The 19236-nt window shown below is 42.3% G+C and overlaps 1 protein-coding gene across 4 annotated transcripts in view; it reads left to right on the top strand.

The window, feature by feature from the left end:
• The window catches only part of RAP1GDS1 (RAP1, GTP-GDP dissociation stimulator 1), a 147098-nt gene that overhangs the window by 110643 nt on the left and 17219 nt on the right, over positions 1–19236 (top strand). For all 4 annotated transcript variants that reach the window (XM_015415971.1, XM_015415970.1, XM_015415972.1 and 1 more), the window contains 5 exons: positions 6321–6449; positions 8399–8524; positions 10094–10237; positions 14961–15092; positions 15846–15980. In XM_015415971.1, coding sequence (XP_015271457.1) covers positions 6321–6449; positions 8399–8524; positions 10094–10237; positions 14961–15092; positions 15846–15980 — 666 coding nt within the window. The remainder of the gene's footprint in view (positions 1–6320; positions 6450–8398; positions 8525–10093; positions 10238–14960; positions 15093–15845; positions 15981–19236) is intronic.

Genomic DNA, 19236 nt, shown 5'->3' with positions numbered 1-19236 from the left:
TAATCTGGGAGAACCGGGTTTGATTCCCCACTCCTCCACTTGCACCTGGCTGGATGACCTTGGGCAAGCCGTAGCACTGATAAGAGCTGTTCTTGAAAAATAGCAGTTTCTGTCAGAGTTCTCTCAGCCCCACCTACCTCACAGGGTGTCTGTTGTGGGGAGGGGAAGGGAAAGGAGTTTGTAAGCCGCTCTGAGACACCTTTGGGTAGTGAAGGGCAGGGTATAAATCCAATCTCTTCTTCTTAGTTTCCAACAACAGTTACTTATAGATGGGCAAGTCCCACTGTAGCCTTTTGAAGTCTTCTGAAGCAATATAGCAACAGTAGCCATGGGAATTCACGTTGCTTCTCATGTGTTGCATGTTTTCTGTCCTTGCTTTTTTCATAGCCCTTCAGCACTGTTCTTCCCTCAGGCATAATTATCAAGAGTCTCTAGAGCATCTGTAGAAGAGAGAGCAGCTTTAAAAAGAAAACATGATACTTAACACCATGGGCCACTTTCTCTGGAAAACGTTTAGGTTTTTCAAAGGGTGTAAGAGTTGCCTGTACTGTGGCACTTTCCTGCACCTCTTGATGACATCAGGGGTCAGAGGTCACATGAGAGAAAAGCTCAGCAAGTGGGCCCAGATTTGTACTTTTACTGAGCTGTAGAACTAGGGAATGCAGGCAAAAGTAATATCCGAAGGGATCTCAAGATTTAAAAAAACTTACAGGAGAGTGTATTGTTATTACAGATTCACATTCCATATAGGTGCTGGTGCTGTTTGTTTGAAGACACTTTAGCTCTGACTAAGATAGTCACATAGGTGCTTTCTGGACCAGAATTGGAAGATGTTCTAATTCAGCAGCTGTGCATTTGGCACCAGACACATGACTCTCATCTTTAGAGGCCTCATAAACATCCTTGTCTTGTGTCTATTGGTCTTGCTGCTTAACTTTCCTTTTTGTTCCAGTATTATTGGTTATTTTATTGTAATATGTAATATTGTAATATGCAGGGCTATTTTTGGGCAGGAACGGAGTTCCAGCTGGCTCCTGAGTTGGCCACGCCCAGCAGGAACTCATTAGCATAATAGGCCACACCCAACAGCAGGAACTCATTAGGATTGGCTACATTAGAATAGTGTGGCCTAACATGCAAAGGAGTTCCTGCTACAAAAAAAGCCCTGTTTTGACAACAAACAAGGTAAACAGAATAAGAAGCAAAAGGTGGGTGTGGCTGGATGAGTACACTTCTGGTAACAGGGGTGTGGCCTCATATGCTAATGAGCTGTGTTGTCAGGGGTATGGCCTAATATGCTAATACATTTCTGCTGTTGGGTGTGGCCAATGATGCTAATGAGTTCCTGCTGGGGTTTTTCTACAAAAAAAGCCCTGGATATGTGTACCTCAAACTGTTTGACTTCTGAAGAAGGCCCCCACTAGGGTGGAAACGTGTCAGGTCACTTGTATTGGCCCTTGTGTTCAGGCCACTTGAACTTTGTTACAAGGCTTTCATTGGGCCCTTATTTGTTTTTAACTGCCTTTCTAATAAACACATGTATTTTTGTATAAGTTTACAACAGGTTTTTAATATTGGCCCTTTATCAGACTTCTTTCTTGCCCTTGTGGTTCTTGATTCCAGTTTTTGGGTCAAGTTTGTTTTCCCCTCCCTGTGTCTTACTGGGATTATATGCTCACCTAAAATTGGATAGTTTTGGCACTGCTGTGACATCATGGTCAGAGAGAGGATTGGCAGGCATTCTGTCATATAAGGCATTTATAATCTATGGGAAGGCTTCTTCCTAGAAGTCATTCACTGTTGAATACTGCAGCTGATTTTGATTTTGAGCAGCGCAGACAATGTTATAAAGATAGATTCAGGTGGGTAGCCATGTTGGTCTGAAGCGGCAGAACAAATTTTGAGTCCTGTGGCACCTTTAAGACCAACAATGTTTTATTCTGGGTATAAGCTTTTGTGTATCTAAAGAAGTGACAAAAGCTTATATCCAGAATAAAACTTTTCGGTCTTAAAGGTGCCACTGGACTCAAAGGTTGTTGATTCAGTCATCTGTAAAAACTGAAGTCACCAGCCATCTTCCTAGGCAAAAGCCACTTATTAATGTACTGAATGCCATGTAACTTAAACTAAAGTTGAAGATATGGACACACGTTCTTAGGAGTTTACAGTACAACCCTACTCCAATTTGAAATTTATGAGTCTGGACTGGAGTAACCCTGCATAGGATGAATTGCATTGTAAGTCATACAGAACACTGGGCATTTGACATTTTGTGAATACTTTATTTTCTTCTCTGCATTTATTTAGTGGAGTTGTCTCCCACATGGTTCATGTTTCCTTCATTTTCTCCTCACAGCACTCCTGTGAGGTAGGTTAAACGTGAGGAGAATGACTCACCCAGTGACTTTTGAGACAAGCAGAGAATTCAACCAGGGTCTCCCAAGGCATAATCCACCACCTTCACCACAGCACCACATGGGCTTTCAAAGCTCAATACGCCATTCCAGAGAACCTACTGGCATGAGAACTGCTTTGCTAGGTCAGTTTAAAGGTTTCTGGTTCACCACATTCTGTTTGCAACAGCATCCAGCCAGATGTCCCTGGGAAGCTCACTGACAGACCAGACTATGAAGGTAACAACCTTCTATCTGTCCCCAATACTTGGTATTCAGAGCAATGTATAACTTTAGATAGAGCCCAGTGAGAGGTCAAAAACTTGGCCAGTGTTTTTAGGTTCTCTGTCTTGCCCTGCTGCTCTCAGAATAAAAGTGCAAGTTGTGTCAGAGCGAAACGTTTTTAATCTAAACTTGATGTTACAGGGCCTGTTAGTCAACAGGAAAAAAAAATTCATTAATTTTAATGTCTTTTAAAATGCTGTATAATAATGAGCACTTGGCTGAAACGGTACTGATTTATATAAATTTGCTTAGAGGAGAATGCTGGCCATTGGCAGCAACCAATGCACCCTCTAAGCTGTGGAGTCTTGTGAGCAAAAATCCTACTTTGTGAGCTACTGGCATTAAAGTTGTGAGCGAGCGATTTGGCAACTGCATAAATCAGTTTGCTCGGGAGCCATCCTTCCTGAGCTAAGACAAAAAATGTGTGAGCTGGAGGCTAAAAAACTGTGAGCTAGCTCACACTAACTCAGCTTAGAAGGAACACTGGCAGCAACGTGTACTTTCTTCTGGCTTTTCCAAGTTCATTGCCCCCCTCCTTCAGATTCTTACCTGGACAGAAGATCTTGTTTATTTAGTAAAGGAATTAAATGAAACTCCTCCCTCCACCTATGATGAAGGGTGTGAACTTACTGGGTTGGATCCAACCAAGTCTTCTACTGGCGAACACAGACTTTTATCACATACATACACATACACAGACCTTTATTGGCATATGTTAGGACTTTTATCACCAGAACGGCTGTGCTGGGGATCATGGGGTCCACCTGTCTGGGCAAAGCCACATGAGATGGGGGTCTTGTATTAAAAAGAGGAGAACTGACTGAACTTGAGTGAAAACTCAATCGTACCATTCAGACAGCTATAGAGAGCGAAATTGCATGATTGTTGTTGTTCAGTCGCACAGTCGAGTCCGACTCTTCGCGACCCCATGGACCAGATCCCGCCAGGCCCTCCTGTCTTCCGCCGTCCTCTGAAGTTTGCTCAATTTCATGTTCGTTGCATCTATGACACTGTCTAACCATCTCATCCTCTGCCGTCCCCTTCTTCTTTGACCTTCAATCTTTCCCAGCATCAGGGTCTTCTCCAGTGAGTGCTCCCTTCTCATTTGGTGGCCAAAGTATTGCATGATTGTCCCCTGTTTTTGTTTTTGAGAGGGAACAGCTATGTGATTTGGACAACTTCACACAGAGGCTGCAACATGGAGAGACTGCATTGCATATCATGTTATTGAGTGTGATAGCAAAAGAGTTGCCCATTCCAGGTTGGGAAATACCTGAAGATTTTGGAGGTTGTACCTGTGGAGGGTGGACTTTAAAAGAGGAGGGACCTCAGCAGAGTATAAGGCCATACAGTCCACCCTCCAAAATAGCTATTTTCTCTGGGGGAATTGATCTCTGTAGTCTGGAGATCACCTGTAATTCTGGGAGATCACCAGCCCCCACCTGGAGGATGGCAACCCCATACAGAGGGGAGATCACACCCATTTCTCCTCTGTGGGATCTTCAGCTGAGGTAAATGTCTGAACTGGGACACAGGTAGTATTCGGATTGTCTGGATTGTTTTGCATCAAAACCTGGGCGCTCTCTAGGCTTAGAGCCATCCAGACAAGGTCTGTGGGGTATGTCTTGCCCGGCAAGGCTCTACAAAGGTGTCCTCCTAAAATCTATGTGGGTAGGACTGCACAGGCCGGGGAGAGGCCCTGGAAGGGCCAGTGATGACACACAGGCTTGCACTTCACGTTAGTTCTAGGCTCCTAACCAGCTCATTTAGTAGCTTTAGTAACTCCTAACTCCTAACCAGCTCATTTAGTAGCTTTAGCAGATAGGTAGCATAACTGGAGAAAAGTTCATAGGAAGAAAAGGTTACATGCAGATATCTCTTCTCAGAGGAAAGATTTATAGAGTTAAAAATTACATCTGTGTTTTAAAAAAACAGTAAGTGAGGCTGTAAAGAGCCTGTGATCTTTCTTGGTGATTTTGTGTATGTGTGTGTGTGTTGGGTGGGAGGGGGAGAAATTAGGAACAGAACCCAAACCATGCTCATTTTTTTTATCACTCTTGTGTCATTTCCTTCAACTGTGAAAGCAAATATATTTTACTGTTTTCTATAAATTATGGCTTCGTTTGACCTACATTTTAAGTTTTATAAACCAGAAGGAGGTTTCTTTTAGCTGATGATCGGGAAACTATTTTGTGTTTGCAGACCGTCAGTTTTTTGAAGGAATTTCTGAAGTTTCTCCTCTTAATAGCTGACATTGTCATTATTGTCACAGGAATCTTCCAGACTCTTTTCTTCTTGTTCTCCGTTAAGTTCCTTCAAGTATTCTTTAATCTTTGTTGTGATTTTACTTCTCTGCGTAACATGTTAGTGTCTAAGTGACTTATTTTTGTTTATCTTACTGTTCAAAAGCGGGGGGGATTCGGGGGGGGGGAGACGTTCCATCAACATAGTTAGGATTTTAATCTGAAATTAATCTGAAATTGTGTGCTTCAAAAGGACATTTTGTGATAAATGGACTTCTTATAACAGGTTTAAATTGGTTCTCAGAGTTATTCAATTATGATATGAAAGAAGCTTTCTTTAATTTGAAACAATGAGAGTCTAGTAATAGTTCAGGAGATAATTTGGAACATATGAATGGGAAGTCTTGTTTATTTGGACAACTTTTTTGAAATTAGAAGGCTATGCTATTGCAGATGAGCAAATGCATGCAATATTCTCTATAAGAAACAATGTCCCTGAGAGAAAGCCTCCTCCCTTGGTGGAAGGGGATCATTGGATCTAATCTAATGGTATTTATGTATGCATAACTGGCTACAGTCTATAACCCTGGGGGGTGTTCAGATGTGCCCATAGTAATGCACACATAAAGTTTTCCCTGATTTTGAAGAGGACTCCTGCTTCTCTTAGAGTTGTGTATGGGCAGGAATTGCTAGGTCTGTGGAAACAATTTTATTATGTGGCCACTCACAGGCACATGAAGCATTCCACTGTATATTATAAGAAGTCTGTAACCCCTGAATGGTCCTGACGCTACCGTGTATGTGTGTGTGTCCAGTCACTTCCAACTTATGGTGACCCTATGAATTAATGGCCTCCAAATGTCCTAAGGTCTTGCAAACCGAGGACTCTGACTTCCCTGATTGAGTCAATCCATTTTATGTTGGGTCTTCCTCTTTTCCGGCTGCTTTCAGCTTTTCCTAGCATTATTGTCTTTTCCAGTGACTCGTCTTTGTCATCTTACCTTCTAGGGAAAGTTCAGGCTGGATTTGATCTAGAACCCACTTATTTGGTTTTTTGACAGTCCATGGTATCAGTGAAACTAGCAATTTTGGGAATTATAGTTCTTTAAGGAAAGACTCGGAAACTCTAACAAAGGGTAATGAGTGCTTCACCAAACTAGGCTTCATTTGTAGAAGCTGCAATGGTTGAATATTTTTTAAACATGATGATTTTTTTCTGAGAGGTTATTTTATGTCAGTTTGTCACGTGATGGACCATTTGAGGATTTCATTCCATGTTAGGTTTGAATGTCAAGCAGGCATCAGAAGAACCAAAAGAAGAAATGTTGTCAGGTCATACTGCTAAGAGAAATGTGAACCTAAACACATTTGTCTTTTTTTTTGTCTGTCTTGTGTTTAGATACCCTGCAATCTCAACTCATCAACATGGGTGTTATCCCTACATTAGTGAAATTGTTGGGCATTCATTGCCAAAATGCAGCTCTGACTGAAATGTGCCTTGTTGCGTTTGGCAATTTAGCAGAACTTGGTAAGTAAGTTCTCATTTACAACCACCCAGATCTATTCAATTAATTTAATAAGGTTGCAGTGATTGTTCTTGTTGTCCATAGCAAGTTTTCTGATGCAGAAATTGTATTGAGATGACCATGCTCAAAGTTGTAGTACCCCCAAACTCTTCTTTCAGGCTTCTCCTTTCCTCCAGTAACATACTTTCTATTTCTTATTGTGGTTTAATTGTGCGTGTGTGGGGGGGGATTAACCTGTTATACTAGTTACATGCAAAAAGTACTTCTGTTTGCGTCTTCAGAATCTACAAGAAATGGAAGTAGAAAAGGGGAGGAAAGAATCAAGCAACTCAAAGGACTTAAAAAGAAAATGTATAATATCTTTGCAAAGCCCAATGTACGTATTTCAATAAAACAATCTTCCTCAGGGGCTACAAAAGCTAGAAAACATATCATGGATGTGAAAATTTATGAAACAAACTTAAAAGATGCCTAAGGTGTTTTTTGTGGCACTGTAAAAGTGAACCAGTTTTATTCTAGTGTAATAAAACATTGTTAGTCTTTCAGGTGCCACAACGTTCCTGTTTGTTTTTGCTACAACACACTAACTCCTGCAACCCAGAACAGACTTTAAGCCCACTGAAATAAATGGGCTTAGACTGGAGCAACTCTGTTTACGACAGCATTATAACATGGCTGCCCTTCAGAAATTATTTAAAAAACCAGAAAGATGCTTTTCAAGCATGTTCAGTGATCAGTAAGCTCAGACGCCACCTAAAATAACATTTTCACTGAGCATCTGAAACCAGGCAACAAGGGAGCTAAGTGGGTGTCACATGAGACAGAATTTCAGAGCTTGGGTGCCACCACCAAAAAGTCTTATTTTGTGTGGTTACTAAATGCTGCAGGTGGTGAAAGAACATGCTGGCTTGAACAAGCTCCTTAAGTTATATACACCCCAGACTGTTTAGGGCTTTAAAGGTCAAAACTTGAATTTTGAATTGGATTCAGAAACAAACGGAAGCCAGTGTAGCTGACACAGTATTGGAATTTATATGGTGGGTCACAAGTACCCTGGCAGCTGCGTTTTTAACTCCTTGAGGCTTCCAAACCCTCTCTGGAGGTAGTACTACTCTAGAATGCATTACACTAATCTAATTGTGATGCTATCAATGCATGTACTTGACAGCGACCACATTTGACCTTTCCAAGAAAGGTTACAGTTGATAATGCTAACCTAAGATGGGAAAATTTTAGGTGATAAATCCCTACTTCCACTAAATAGTTGGCTAAAGTTTGTTTACCTTCAAGATCTGTTATTTCCTTGCTACATCTTAGATTAAAACCCCACTCCAGGCAGTGTTTCTCTCACAAACATGAAGATTTCAGCCAGTAACTTTTATGTTGTGACATGAATTGATTGACATTGTAAAATGTAACAGACAAGTCAGTAGTCCTGAGTACCTTCTCTGTGCTTGAAGGCCCACACAGCAGCCTTGAGTCAGAAAGAAATTTAAATCTAGACATGTAGATTGATTCAGCTGTTTTGAAAAGCTAGAGCAAATTCTACCAGCATGCAGCCACATAAATGTTAACGTGGTGCGCCTGACCTTTAATCTGTTCAGTCAGAAAGCCAGGGTAATTTTCTGATGGAAAACAAAGGCTTAATTTGTATGTTAGTACTTTCGCTGTTGCTATGGGTACGGTCATGTTCCACTGGTGCAAAATTTTAACAGCTTTGAACATAATTAATAATTTAGGTCATCACATTTATCTCTAAAGGTCTTGGACTCCCCCACCCTTTCCATTTAGTGACAGGCTTAAGTATTGGAGTCTACTGTTCCTGTCCATGAATGGTGGTTAGCTCTATAAATCAGTACATCAAACAGCTTCCTAATAAACTGAGGAGAAAACCGCTCTGCCATTCAGTTTTGTTTTTCTTGCCACTTAGCTTTCCCCTCTGGTTTCACAGAATCAAGCAAAGAGCAGTTCGCCTACACAAACATTGCCGAGGAGCTTGTGAAACTGTTCAAGAAGCAGATAGAACATGACAAGAAGGAGATGGTTTTTGAAGTTTTGGCTCCTCTAGCAGAAAACGGTGAGATGCTGGTAGCGGGGATTTAAAATATGTGATTGGGTTCCCCCCCCCCAAAAAAAATGACAAAAGAAAAATACACAAAATCTAAGGTGACAAAAAGATTACAATTTTTTTTAAGAACATGGAGTATAACAACATGTTATTACTTGTGCATGAATGTAAGCAGAATGATAAATAGCCATTAGAATGAAAACAGGCCATACTTTAAAAAAAAGTGTTCTAAGTCCAAGTTTTGTTTTGTTTTTGGTAAGACAGCAATTATATTTAGCTAAAACATACTTTTAAAAAGAAAATGAACCAGCTGAAGTTGTCTGTTTGGAACCTATCTCAGTCTTCTTTTCTATAACTGATGTATATATGTTTCAAACCACTGAGTTTTGAATAGGGCAGAAGTCAAAATGGTCATTTACTATCTGAAAGCAAATGCCTTCCAATGCAGCAAATGTGTGTTCATTGATGCATCTCTCTTTGTCCCAAGTTTATAAAGATGGCTCTTGTTTTTTTAAGATGCATCTACACTAGACAGAAAATTAGTATTTGTTACACATGCAACACAACTGCTGATCTTAAACAGTTTTGAAATGGACATACTTACTTTTCTGCCTTGAAAACTTGGATTTGAAAGGTGAACACAGATCAGAAGGTGGTAAAACTGCATACAACCTCAATGAAACCCTATCAGGGGAACAGAGTCTGTAGGGAATCGAAATGTGTGTGGCCCTGTCTCAGCACTTATTGCTGAACACCTGTTCAGCATGTCCAGATGGGTACCCGATACAGTTCTTCCCTGCAACTGTGTTAACTCACAATGCATGTGAGGAAATTGCTTTGTTTAAAAGCATCCCTTCATCAGAATCTCCCTGAATGTGCAAGATGTACATGACACAGAGAAAGCTCATCGAGAAGCCATCTGTGCATCCACAGGAAAGACCCACCTCCTGTTTCCCCAGAACAGAAACATATGACTTTTTGCCTTGCAGAAATGGAACACACACACATGCACACAGAGCATCCTTGTACCACACAGTTGGTAAATGGCAGCAAGCCAAGTACAGCTTTTTAGTAAACAGTAGCAAGTTATTTACTCTTTATTGCTTTATTTGCTATTTTGCCATTCACTGTTTATCTCTATAGTAGCAAGGGAATACAAGAATGCAAAGGGCATCTGCTACCATTTTTAACAATCTGGGTTTTGATTTTGTTTTTTTGAATCCCAGATGAATTTATGTACCACTTTTTTTCTTTTTAAAAAATTGTGTTATATATTTAAAACTCAGCCTTGAATAAGGCCTGCCAGATGTGCAAAATTCCATAGCTACTTTCAGGATATGGGGATATTTTTGATAACCATCTTCATAGCACCTGCAAGTCAACAAAATTGTCTGTGCTTCCATAAATGGTGATATATAACTGCCAGTGTAGGGAATATACATTTAATGCTGCATTGTCACACTGTAGGATGTTTCCTTGGTTTCATGATGTCTTATTCCTTCAATGTACATTATTGGTTTGTACTCGTGGTGTACAAAAAGTATTTCAGATCTCATGTTCCTGATGTTCTGTACCCAGATATCATTAAGTTACAACTAGTTGAAGCAGGACTTGTAGAATGTCTACTTGAGATAGTCCAAAAGACTGTGGACAGTGACAAAGAAGATGACATTGCTGAGCTTAAAACTGCCTCTGATCTTATGGTTCTACTACTGCTAGGAGGTGAGTATCACATATGAATTCATGCATGCCTGTGTAGTAAAGAATTCTCATTAGCACGTTGCAGTTGACAGGCTAAATTGTGTATATTTATGAACTGAACAACAACAACATGATTGTTGTTGTTATCATTTATAGCCCACCTTTCTCACTGAGATTCAAGGCAAGTGACAAAATATGAAAAGGAATTTTAAAAAACCTCCAATAAACAATGCAGTAAGACCAGGATTAGAGAACTGGGAAACAATGCAAACAAACAAATAAACAAACAAAAACCCTTGTCTGAAGCAGCAAAAACTGTCTGATGCATGACATACAGTAATGAAGAAAGGAGGTTACAAAGGTTGAGGATATTGTAGTAAAAAGGGAGGTGGTACATACAATAAACCATGAAATAGATTACAACACCATCCCTTATAGAAGCAACCTTTTGTGCTGTTCCATTATATTACAATTCTAATCCCTTTGTAAAATTGCTCTTCTGAACTTTTCTGTTTGCACATTCTGTGAAATGATACATATGTGTGTGGGGGGGGGCACCTTCCTGACCACCTTTGGCAAGCTGTTCCACAAGGTGGCAGCCACCACAGAGAATGAGTGTGAATGGGCAGCTGTCATTCTTAGCCATCGTTGTGGACAGTAGTGCCATTGAGCAGGGGGTTGGACTAGATGGCCTGTATGGCCCCTTCCAACTCTATGATTCTATTACTCTGGCCCCTTTATTATCTGCCAATCCACTTCGTATCCTGGCCCAATCAGGACCCATGGGACATTCAGAGGGAGAGGGGAGGGGGAGGAGCAGACAAAATAAGAGCTGTTTAACTGCAGTTTGAGTCAGAGAGGGTTTAAAGGTTCCTTAAGTGGGTCAGGAATCTTACTTTGTCTTCAGGCACTTTGGGTGGAAGTGAACTTGAGCGTGGTGGCCTAGTATCACAAACAGTGGTTAACTATTCTCATACATAGTCATTCAGGGTTATTTTTGGAAGTTATGGGGCTTTAAAAGTCTGTGGCTTAAAAAGGCTCTTGTGAAGAATCTCAAAGGTTAGGAAACCTGTGGAGAAAGTGACAATTTTTAAAGTCCAGAGTAGTCTGGCAGTTACTGGCATTCCGTCCACTCTGACACTACACACACACATGCACACACAGAGAGATGGCTCATTCTCTGTAAGTTACATTTGTATAAACTTGGTCCTGAAACCTCCACAGTTTACTTCCTCTCACTGGAAAAAACCCTTTTTATTGTTTTAAAAATATCCACCTTGGTATTAAGGGTAGACAAAATTATAACCAGATCTTACAAAGTCTGGAAAGAGGGTACCTCAGAAACTCCATCATTGATTAACTCAGGAGTGGCTAGTGGTAAATAGTGCCAAGCACTGGCAGGTTTGTAAATAAATATTTCTTTATTTTCTTTCACTGGGGTGCTTGGTGGTGTGACAAGGAACGGTGATGTGAGCAGAAGTCCTCAATTAAGCCCAAAATAAGTACACCCCACCATCAGGAGGACAGTGATACAGGACTTAGTGGGGGGTTTTCCCGTCAAAAATGTATTCGTGCTTGTTCCTGCTACCTCAGCTCATCACACCCATTTGCATAGTGGCAACTCCAGATCGGCAAAGCTGTCAGAGCTGTGTGAAAGTATAAAATTGCCCTGACCTAGATGGCCCAGAATAGCCTGATCTCATCAGACCTCAGAAGTGAAGTATGGTTGGCCTGGTTAGTACTTGGATGGGAGACCACCAAGGAAGCCCAGGGTTGCTGTGGAGAGCGAGGCCAGCAATGGCAAACCACCTCTGAACATCTCTTGCTTAGAAAACCCTACAGAGTCACTGTAAGTCGGCTGTGACTTGATGGCACTATACACCCACACACCTTCAGAAGGCTTTGCTAAGATGAGCAAAGCCGTCACAGCTGTGTGAACATGTAAAATCAATCAAACTTTCCCCCAAAAGCTGGTTTCCCACCTGTTTTCACACGTTTTCCCAGATAGATGCACATGTGAAGGCCAAAATGGCTGCTTTATTTGTTAGAAGTAAACATTTGCTTGCTGAAAGCCAACCAAACACAATGGAGATGTTTTCAAATTAAAAGTGAGAAGCATTTGCTTTCTTCCATATATAGCTGAGTGCTAAGAGGTATGTCTCGTATGCTCAACATCCCAGGCTCAGTTTTTGAGATCTCCAAGCAGTAGAACTACCTGCCCAAATCCCCATCTGAAAATCTTTGCGAACATTACTGGATCAACAGCATAATCCTCTGCAGTTACTCAAGTCTAAACCAGGGTTGTCAAACATGGCCCAGGGGCCGGAACCGGCCACCAGCTATCCATTGGAGCTTCCCTTTTATCCCAGCCTTCCTGAATTCACCCTCATCCCTTCCTTTCATTGGGCCAGGCAAGAAACCCCAGTCCTGTCTTGGCTCCTCAGCCTGGGGCGAGCCCATCCATGCTGACACGTGGGGCAGAGCTGCCCCATCCAACAGCCGGGGGCTCGTTGCCTCCGTTGGCCTCTGTCCACCCTGGCTTGGAGGTAGCGTTCCCTGGAGGTGGAAGTGGAGGCCTAATCAGTTGCTCTAGCAGCTACAGCGAGGCTGTCTCCCCTGTTGCTGGCTGCGGTCTTAGGGCACCCCACCCAAGCTTCGCTGCTTCTCTCCAAGCTTCGATTGCCTTGCCCGACTCTGGCCTCTTGGGACCTGCTCTCTCCTCCTCCAAGTTGTGTGCCATTGCTTCTGCCTTCTGCCAACCGGGGCCAGCTTGTCACGTCTCTGGTGGCCGCTGCCCTGGTAGGGACAGGTGCTGGTGCCAGCGTGCACTCCAAGAGGGTCTGGGCTCCTAGGGCAGGGTCCTGCCTCCCAAGTGGGAGAATCCTCCTTGGGGGTCTGGCTGAGTCAGGACCCGTTGAGGTCAGGTCCAAAGACCAACAAAGTTTTATTTCAGGTATAAGCTTTCCTGTGTGTGCACACTTCTTCAGAGGGAGGGGGATTCTTCTACCAAGCATACTTCTTCAGAGGGAGGGGGGATTCTTCTACCAAGCACAATTGAGATTGCCCTACCCCGCTGTTTATTTTGAGACTTGATCACACACACACACGTTAAAAGGAAGATTCCTTTTAATCTCCTTCTCTTCACCACCACCCCAGCAGCCAACAGAAGGATTTAGGACTGAACAGGATGGGGGGGGGAGGCAAAGACCTCCTTAAAAATTCTTATGTTTCCCCTTCTCTTTCTCCTCCTCCTCCCCCAGTTCCTCCCCTCCCCAGTAAGCCCTTTCCAGCTCCCTAGGCCCAACGAAAGTAAATGAGGGAAGAAGCAGTAAAAAGATGGGGGGAGTGTTTTAACATTTTTATTTTGGGTTTTAAAATAAAGATGACTAAATAATCAAATACAGAGAGAAAAATAACAGCCAAAGGACAGTAATGGAAGTACAGGTTATAAATATGAGAACTTATGCAAGCCAAAACATCCAAGAGAGATACAGCGTTTATGACAACCCTCAGTTCATTCTGATCCTCTTCCCCTTTAGCCAGACAGCAGCAAAAGGACTCATCAGGAGCGTGCGTGCGTGCGTGTGTGTGTTTAAATGTCTGGATTAAAAGAGGGAGACACATTAGCACAGCCAGTTCCCCCCTTTGCAAGAAATCTTAAATCCAGCCTATAGTAGTACAAGGGTAGTATCAGGTGGCCCAAATGATGAAGGCAATGAATCTGACTGGAGGTATGATTCCCCCTCCCCAGAACAAATATATATTTAAATGTAAAATTTTCTTGACCATTTTTTTATCATGTTGTGCTATTGCAAAGGATTATGTATGTATTAATAATTATTATTACATGGTATTTAGGCTGCAGTTCATCATACTTACTTGGGAATAGGTCCTTTTGAATTCAGTAGAACTTACTTTTCAAGTAAACTATCATAAAATTTACTTATAAGGGTTTTTCCTAATGCATCAAATGTATTTGTAAAAGGGACTGGTTTCCGGTGCCTGGGCAAGAGGGGAACATTCTGAATTCTTTCAGCCCTCACCATGCACTGCAACCACCAACCTTCTGAGCATAAGGGAAGCCAGAGGTACAAAACACATAAGCCATGTCATACCTTTTATTAAGACCAACCAAAATTACAAAGCAGTGTGCAAGCTAAGATTTCAGATTCTTCAAAAGGCTGCATGTTAAGGGGGGGGGGCATGAAATGTTGCAGGTAAAGACTTTTGAAAACATCCTTGGTAGAATACCAGGAAGATTTGAATAGATAAATGGTGCTTGGTAAAATTAAACAGGAGCAGCATGGGCTTTCATGACTTAGATCTCACTTCATCAGATGTATAAAGTGAACAGTTATAGCAGATATATTAACTAGTTAAAATTCTCTGATGCTATGGAACACAGTTCTGGGGGCTGGGGGGAGTAAGTGGCCACACAGGAAGACATGGATTTTGGTGGGAGTGCCCCAGAAGTGACATCATAGGAGGAAATGTGACCTGGAAGTGGCATCATGATGTGCTGTCACTTGATTTTTGACCTGGAAATGATGTCATAGGGTGGAAAAACGCATCCTTGCCCGGCCCGACCAAATGCCATTTATGTCAAATCAGGTCCTCGCAACAAATGAGTTTGACACCCCTGGTCTAAACTGTACTGTAGATGACCCAGTGAGCCAACTCAGTACAAGGAAGCATCATATGTTTATGTTTTACATAAGAAAACTTTTGTTTCTTTTGCTTTTAGATGAATCAATGCAAAAATTATTTGAAGGTGGAAAAGGCAGCGTGTTCCAAAGAGTGCTTTTATGGATCCCCTCTAATAACCATCAGCTCCAGCTTGCTGGAGCACTGGCAATTGCAAATTTTGCTAGAAATGGTAAGAATCATAAAGATTAATATTCCAGCAACCAGCAGTAAGGTTATGACTGTATAGTTGTGTGTACAGTGCCCTTGGTACTGAAAATTATAAGTGGACTAATATACGTGATTTCTGGAAGTATTTGCTTGCTCAGTACACATACGTTGTTAAATGTTAAGATTTTCAACTATACGTTGAAGTGGGAGGAGGGTTTTGCATAGTAAGAGACAGAATAGGCAGAAAGCCATTTGCTTTTTGAATTCTGCTTTCAGAATTGTTTTAAAATGTGGAATGGGAAGAAGAATTTCACCACAGACAAGGTACTTTTAAAAAGTAAGCCATCCGGAGCCAGTGTGATAGAACTAAGTATACATTTAAATAACTATCACCTGAACCTCCCCCCCCCAAAAAAAAAATCCTTTGCCAAGACGTTTGTGCCCCAGAATATGTAGTACTTAATTTTCTTCCCAGTCTCATTCAAAATGGTTAGGTTGTGAGCAAAAATTCTACTTTATGAGCTGCTGGCATTAAAGTTGTGAGTGAGTGATTTGGCTACTGCATAAATTAGTTTGCTCTGGAGCCATCCTTCCGGAGCTAAGACAAAAATGTGTGAGCCGGAGGCTAAAAAATTGTGAGCTAGCTCACACTTACTCAGCTTAGAGGGAACACTGGTCTAGAGGCAGCTGTGCTTTTAACACAGAGGAGTCTTTATTCTTGATATGATGCTTTGTTCCAAAGTTATGCTTACAGTAATACTCTGGTCTTGTACAGATGGCAACTGTATCCATATGGTGGATAATGGCATTGTTCAGAAGCTTATGGACTTACTGGACAGGCATGTCGAAGATGGAAATGTCACTGTGCAGCATGCAGCACTGAGTGCACTCCGAAATCTTGCTATTCCCGGTAAGTGTTGTAGCGCATTGCCAAGCCTGCAAGAGTAAGATTCTTATTCTCCATACAAATCTAAGGGGAAGGTGGTCTGAGTTCTCCTCTGATAAAGTTCACATATACCAAACTGTATAGCTTCAGAGTCATTTTCTCTTGGCAGACGTTCTTGGTTAAGACACAACTAGTGGCCTGGAAGTTCCTTATTATATGTCAGCCATGAACCTGTTGGGACGGAATGGGCGTGCCCCATCTGCTGTTAGTGGGTAAATACTGTTCATCATTGATCTTCTGTGCAGTCCCACATGGGGATTGTGCATGAGCAGGCCTGCCATTGGATCGGTCTTTACAGCTAAAAGCCTCCAGGGGGTGCTGTGTGCTGGACCCAGAAGCTTGTTCCCACCCAGGGGCCACATGCAGCAGCACTCAGCAGCACCCCTTCTACTCTCAGTTCCTCTTTTGCTGCTGAAGGAAAAGGATGTGGTTTTGGAGTCTCCAGCTACAGTGGAGAGGATTTTTTCTTCCAGATCCAATCTCCGCCGCGCTCCCCTCAGGCACATCACACCTCTTCTGAGCCTCCAGCTAAGAAGGCTAAAGGCAAAACAAAGGAAAAGTGTAAATCAGCTCCTCAGCAGAACGCTCCCGTCTGCACTCCTGAGCCAATGTCAGCCTTGCAGGAAAAGCCCAGGACTCATCTCCGGGTCAGAGATCTCCAACTGTTTCTGTCCCCGATGGGGAGGTGGATACTGGCTTTCCACATGGCCAGGTTCCACATGAGTCCGATCCAGAGCAAATGGACACTGTTCTGTGGTCTCAGCCCCAACCGCCTGTGTGGTTGCCTTTATATTCCTACATGATATCTCAGGGATATATAGAGGAATGGAGTGAGAACTTTGCAAGCCTCAGGGATGCAAGTTGGTATCATTACCATCATCAGGTGTCATTATATCCGCCTTCAGCAACCATCGCACACGGGCCACGTTCTCCTATTCCTGGAATCAGAGGAGAAGAAACGGCGATTGAATCTGACGGATCCGACACAACATTGGATCTGAGCCCAGACAATAGAGGGAAGGCGAGCCATCTCTGACATCTCCCATGGTGGATCTCCAAATGTTAGGAGAACAGATGATTCGTATGGCCCAGTCTCTTGAGATTACCTTGGAGCACAGGTCATTACCTCAGAGCACAACCCCAAAGATAAGATACTGAGTCGCCTCTATTCAGAGTCTCCCAGGATTATTACTTTCCTGGCGTTGGAGGGCCTTGAGGACTCCACAGAGGAACTGTGGTAAAAATCTGTGTCCAGCCTACCTCCAGAAGGGTAGAACATTTTTATAAGGAGACATTTACCTATTTGACAACCTATCCTCTGCCATCCTCCTTGGTTACGGAGGAGATCCAGCTGAAGGGCCGTCAGGCCTACCACTCCGCTCCCACAGATAGGGAAGGGAGGAAGCTGGATATTCTGAGTCGAAAATTATATTCTTCAGCAGCATTAGGTTTCAAAATTGCTAACTATGAAACCATCATGGCTGGTTATCAGCTCTTCTTGTGGCAGAGGATTCTTCCGTTCCTTGAACTCCTGTCAGAAGATAAGCATCCCCTTGCTATAGGTCTGCATACAAAGTCCATTAAACTTTCAAAGCAGCAAATTAATGTGGGATCCCATTCTGCAGATTTGGATGCGTGGGCCATGGTGAGCTCTGTCATACTCAGGCGCCCCATGTGGTTTAGATCAATGGCCTTGCCTATGGAAACCAGGCTTAATGTTGAAGGCTTACCTTTTGAAGGTTCCACTCTCTTCTCCTCCAAGACGGACAAGATGTTTTCCCTGATGAAGAAGAACAAGCAGACAGCTACGTTCCTAGGAGTCTCACAATTGTCCACATCCCAATTTAAACAAAGGTCCTTTGTGAGACAGCCCTGGCATCCATATCAAAGGGACCGCTGGTTTCTGGCCCCTTGGGGTTTCAGTATCCTGCCACTAATCAATTTACCCCAAAACAGGGTTACCATAGGTTCCAATCTAGGTTGAATCAGCAACCACCCTCTTCCAGAGAAGCAACTCCATTCCAGAAATCATCCTTCTGACTAGGATCATTGCCAACCCCTGTTAAGTTCAGGGACAGGCTAGTTTGCTGCAGCCTGGGAGGCGCTATTACCTCTGATGAGTGGGTTTTGTCCATAGTTAGGTTTGGTTACAAATTAGAATTTAAGACTATTCCCCCTTGCTCTTTACCTTTAAGGGGATCCAACCAAACAGCTTTGGGTCTTGCCCAGGCTTTGGCCTCCCTATTTGACAAGGGCACCATAGAGGAGGTTACAGTGTCTCAGGCATCAGACGGTTTCTTCTCTCATATGTTCCTAGTAGATAAGAAAGATGGGGGAGTTAGACCTATTTTAGACCTCAGAAAATTAAACATTTTTCTTCACGTTTCTAAATTCCGTATGGTGTCCATTCCTTCAATTTTACAGTTACTAAAATTTAATTGTTGGTTCATCTTTATTGATTTGAAGGATGCCTATTTCCATATTTCAATCCACACTCAACATCACAAGTTCTTAGGTTTTTCATGTGGGGAATTAGTTTTTCAGTGCACTGTCCTACTCTTTGGTCTAGCCACTGCACTCAAGTGTTTAGCCCTGGTTGTTGCTTACCTCTGCATGCAGGGTTGCCATATATTCCCTTACTTGGATAATTGGTTATTGGTGGCAGATTCCAAGGACCGATTGTTAAGTCAGTGCACTCTTGTGCTGGAGACCTGTCAAGGATTAGGACTGGGGGTGTGCACTCTGTATATACCAAGCCAAATAAATACCTGAAAAATACCTTCTTGGTATATTTCAGGTATTTACTCAGCTAAATACAGATCAGAGAACTGTATTTGGCTACTGAAATAGCTGCACCTGAATAAAAGCTAATATTATTCAGCTTTTATTCGGACATGGCTAGAAGGCATTTAAAGAGACCACGGCATGACTTGGTGAGTGAACTCAGAAGGGATATAAAGTTTAAATGCCTTCTAGCCATGCCCGAGTCAAGCCACCCTGTTTGCAGAACTAAGCAGAAACCTCCAAAGGATGTTTAGAAAACTTATCGAAGTTAAAAACATGAGTAAGTGTACAAAAGAATGTTTACAAAAGAGTGTTTATTACAAAGACATATAAAAACTTTGTAGGGGCCCAAATAAAGCCTCATTGTCCCTGACAAGGCAGGGTTTTTTTTGCACTCTTAGGACCTAAACTGAAAGGTACATATTATTTCCAGTAT

The sequence above is a fragment of the Gekko japonicus genome, unplaced genomic scaffold (genome assembly GCF_001447785.1).
Source record: "Gekko japonicus isolate JY-2015 unplaced genomic scaffold, Gekko_japonicus_V1.1 scaffold68, whole genome shotgun sequence".
Lineage (NCBI taxonomy): Eukaryota > Metazoa > Chordata > Lepidosauria > Squamata > Gekkonidae > Gekko > Gekko japonicus.
The sequence above is the reverse complement of the archived record's forward strand: the minus strand, read 5'-3'. Positions and strand labels throughout refer to the sequence as shown.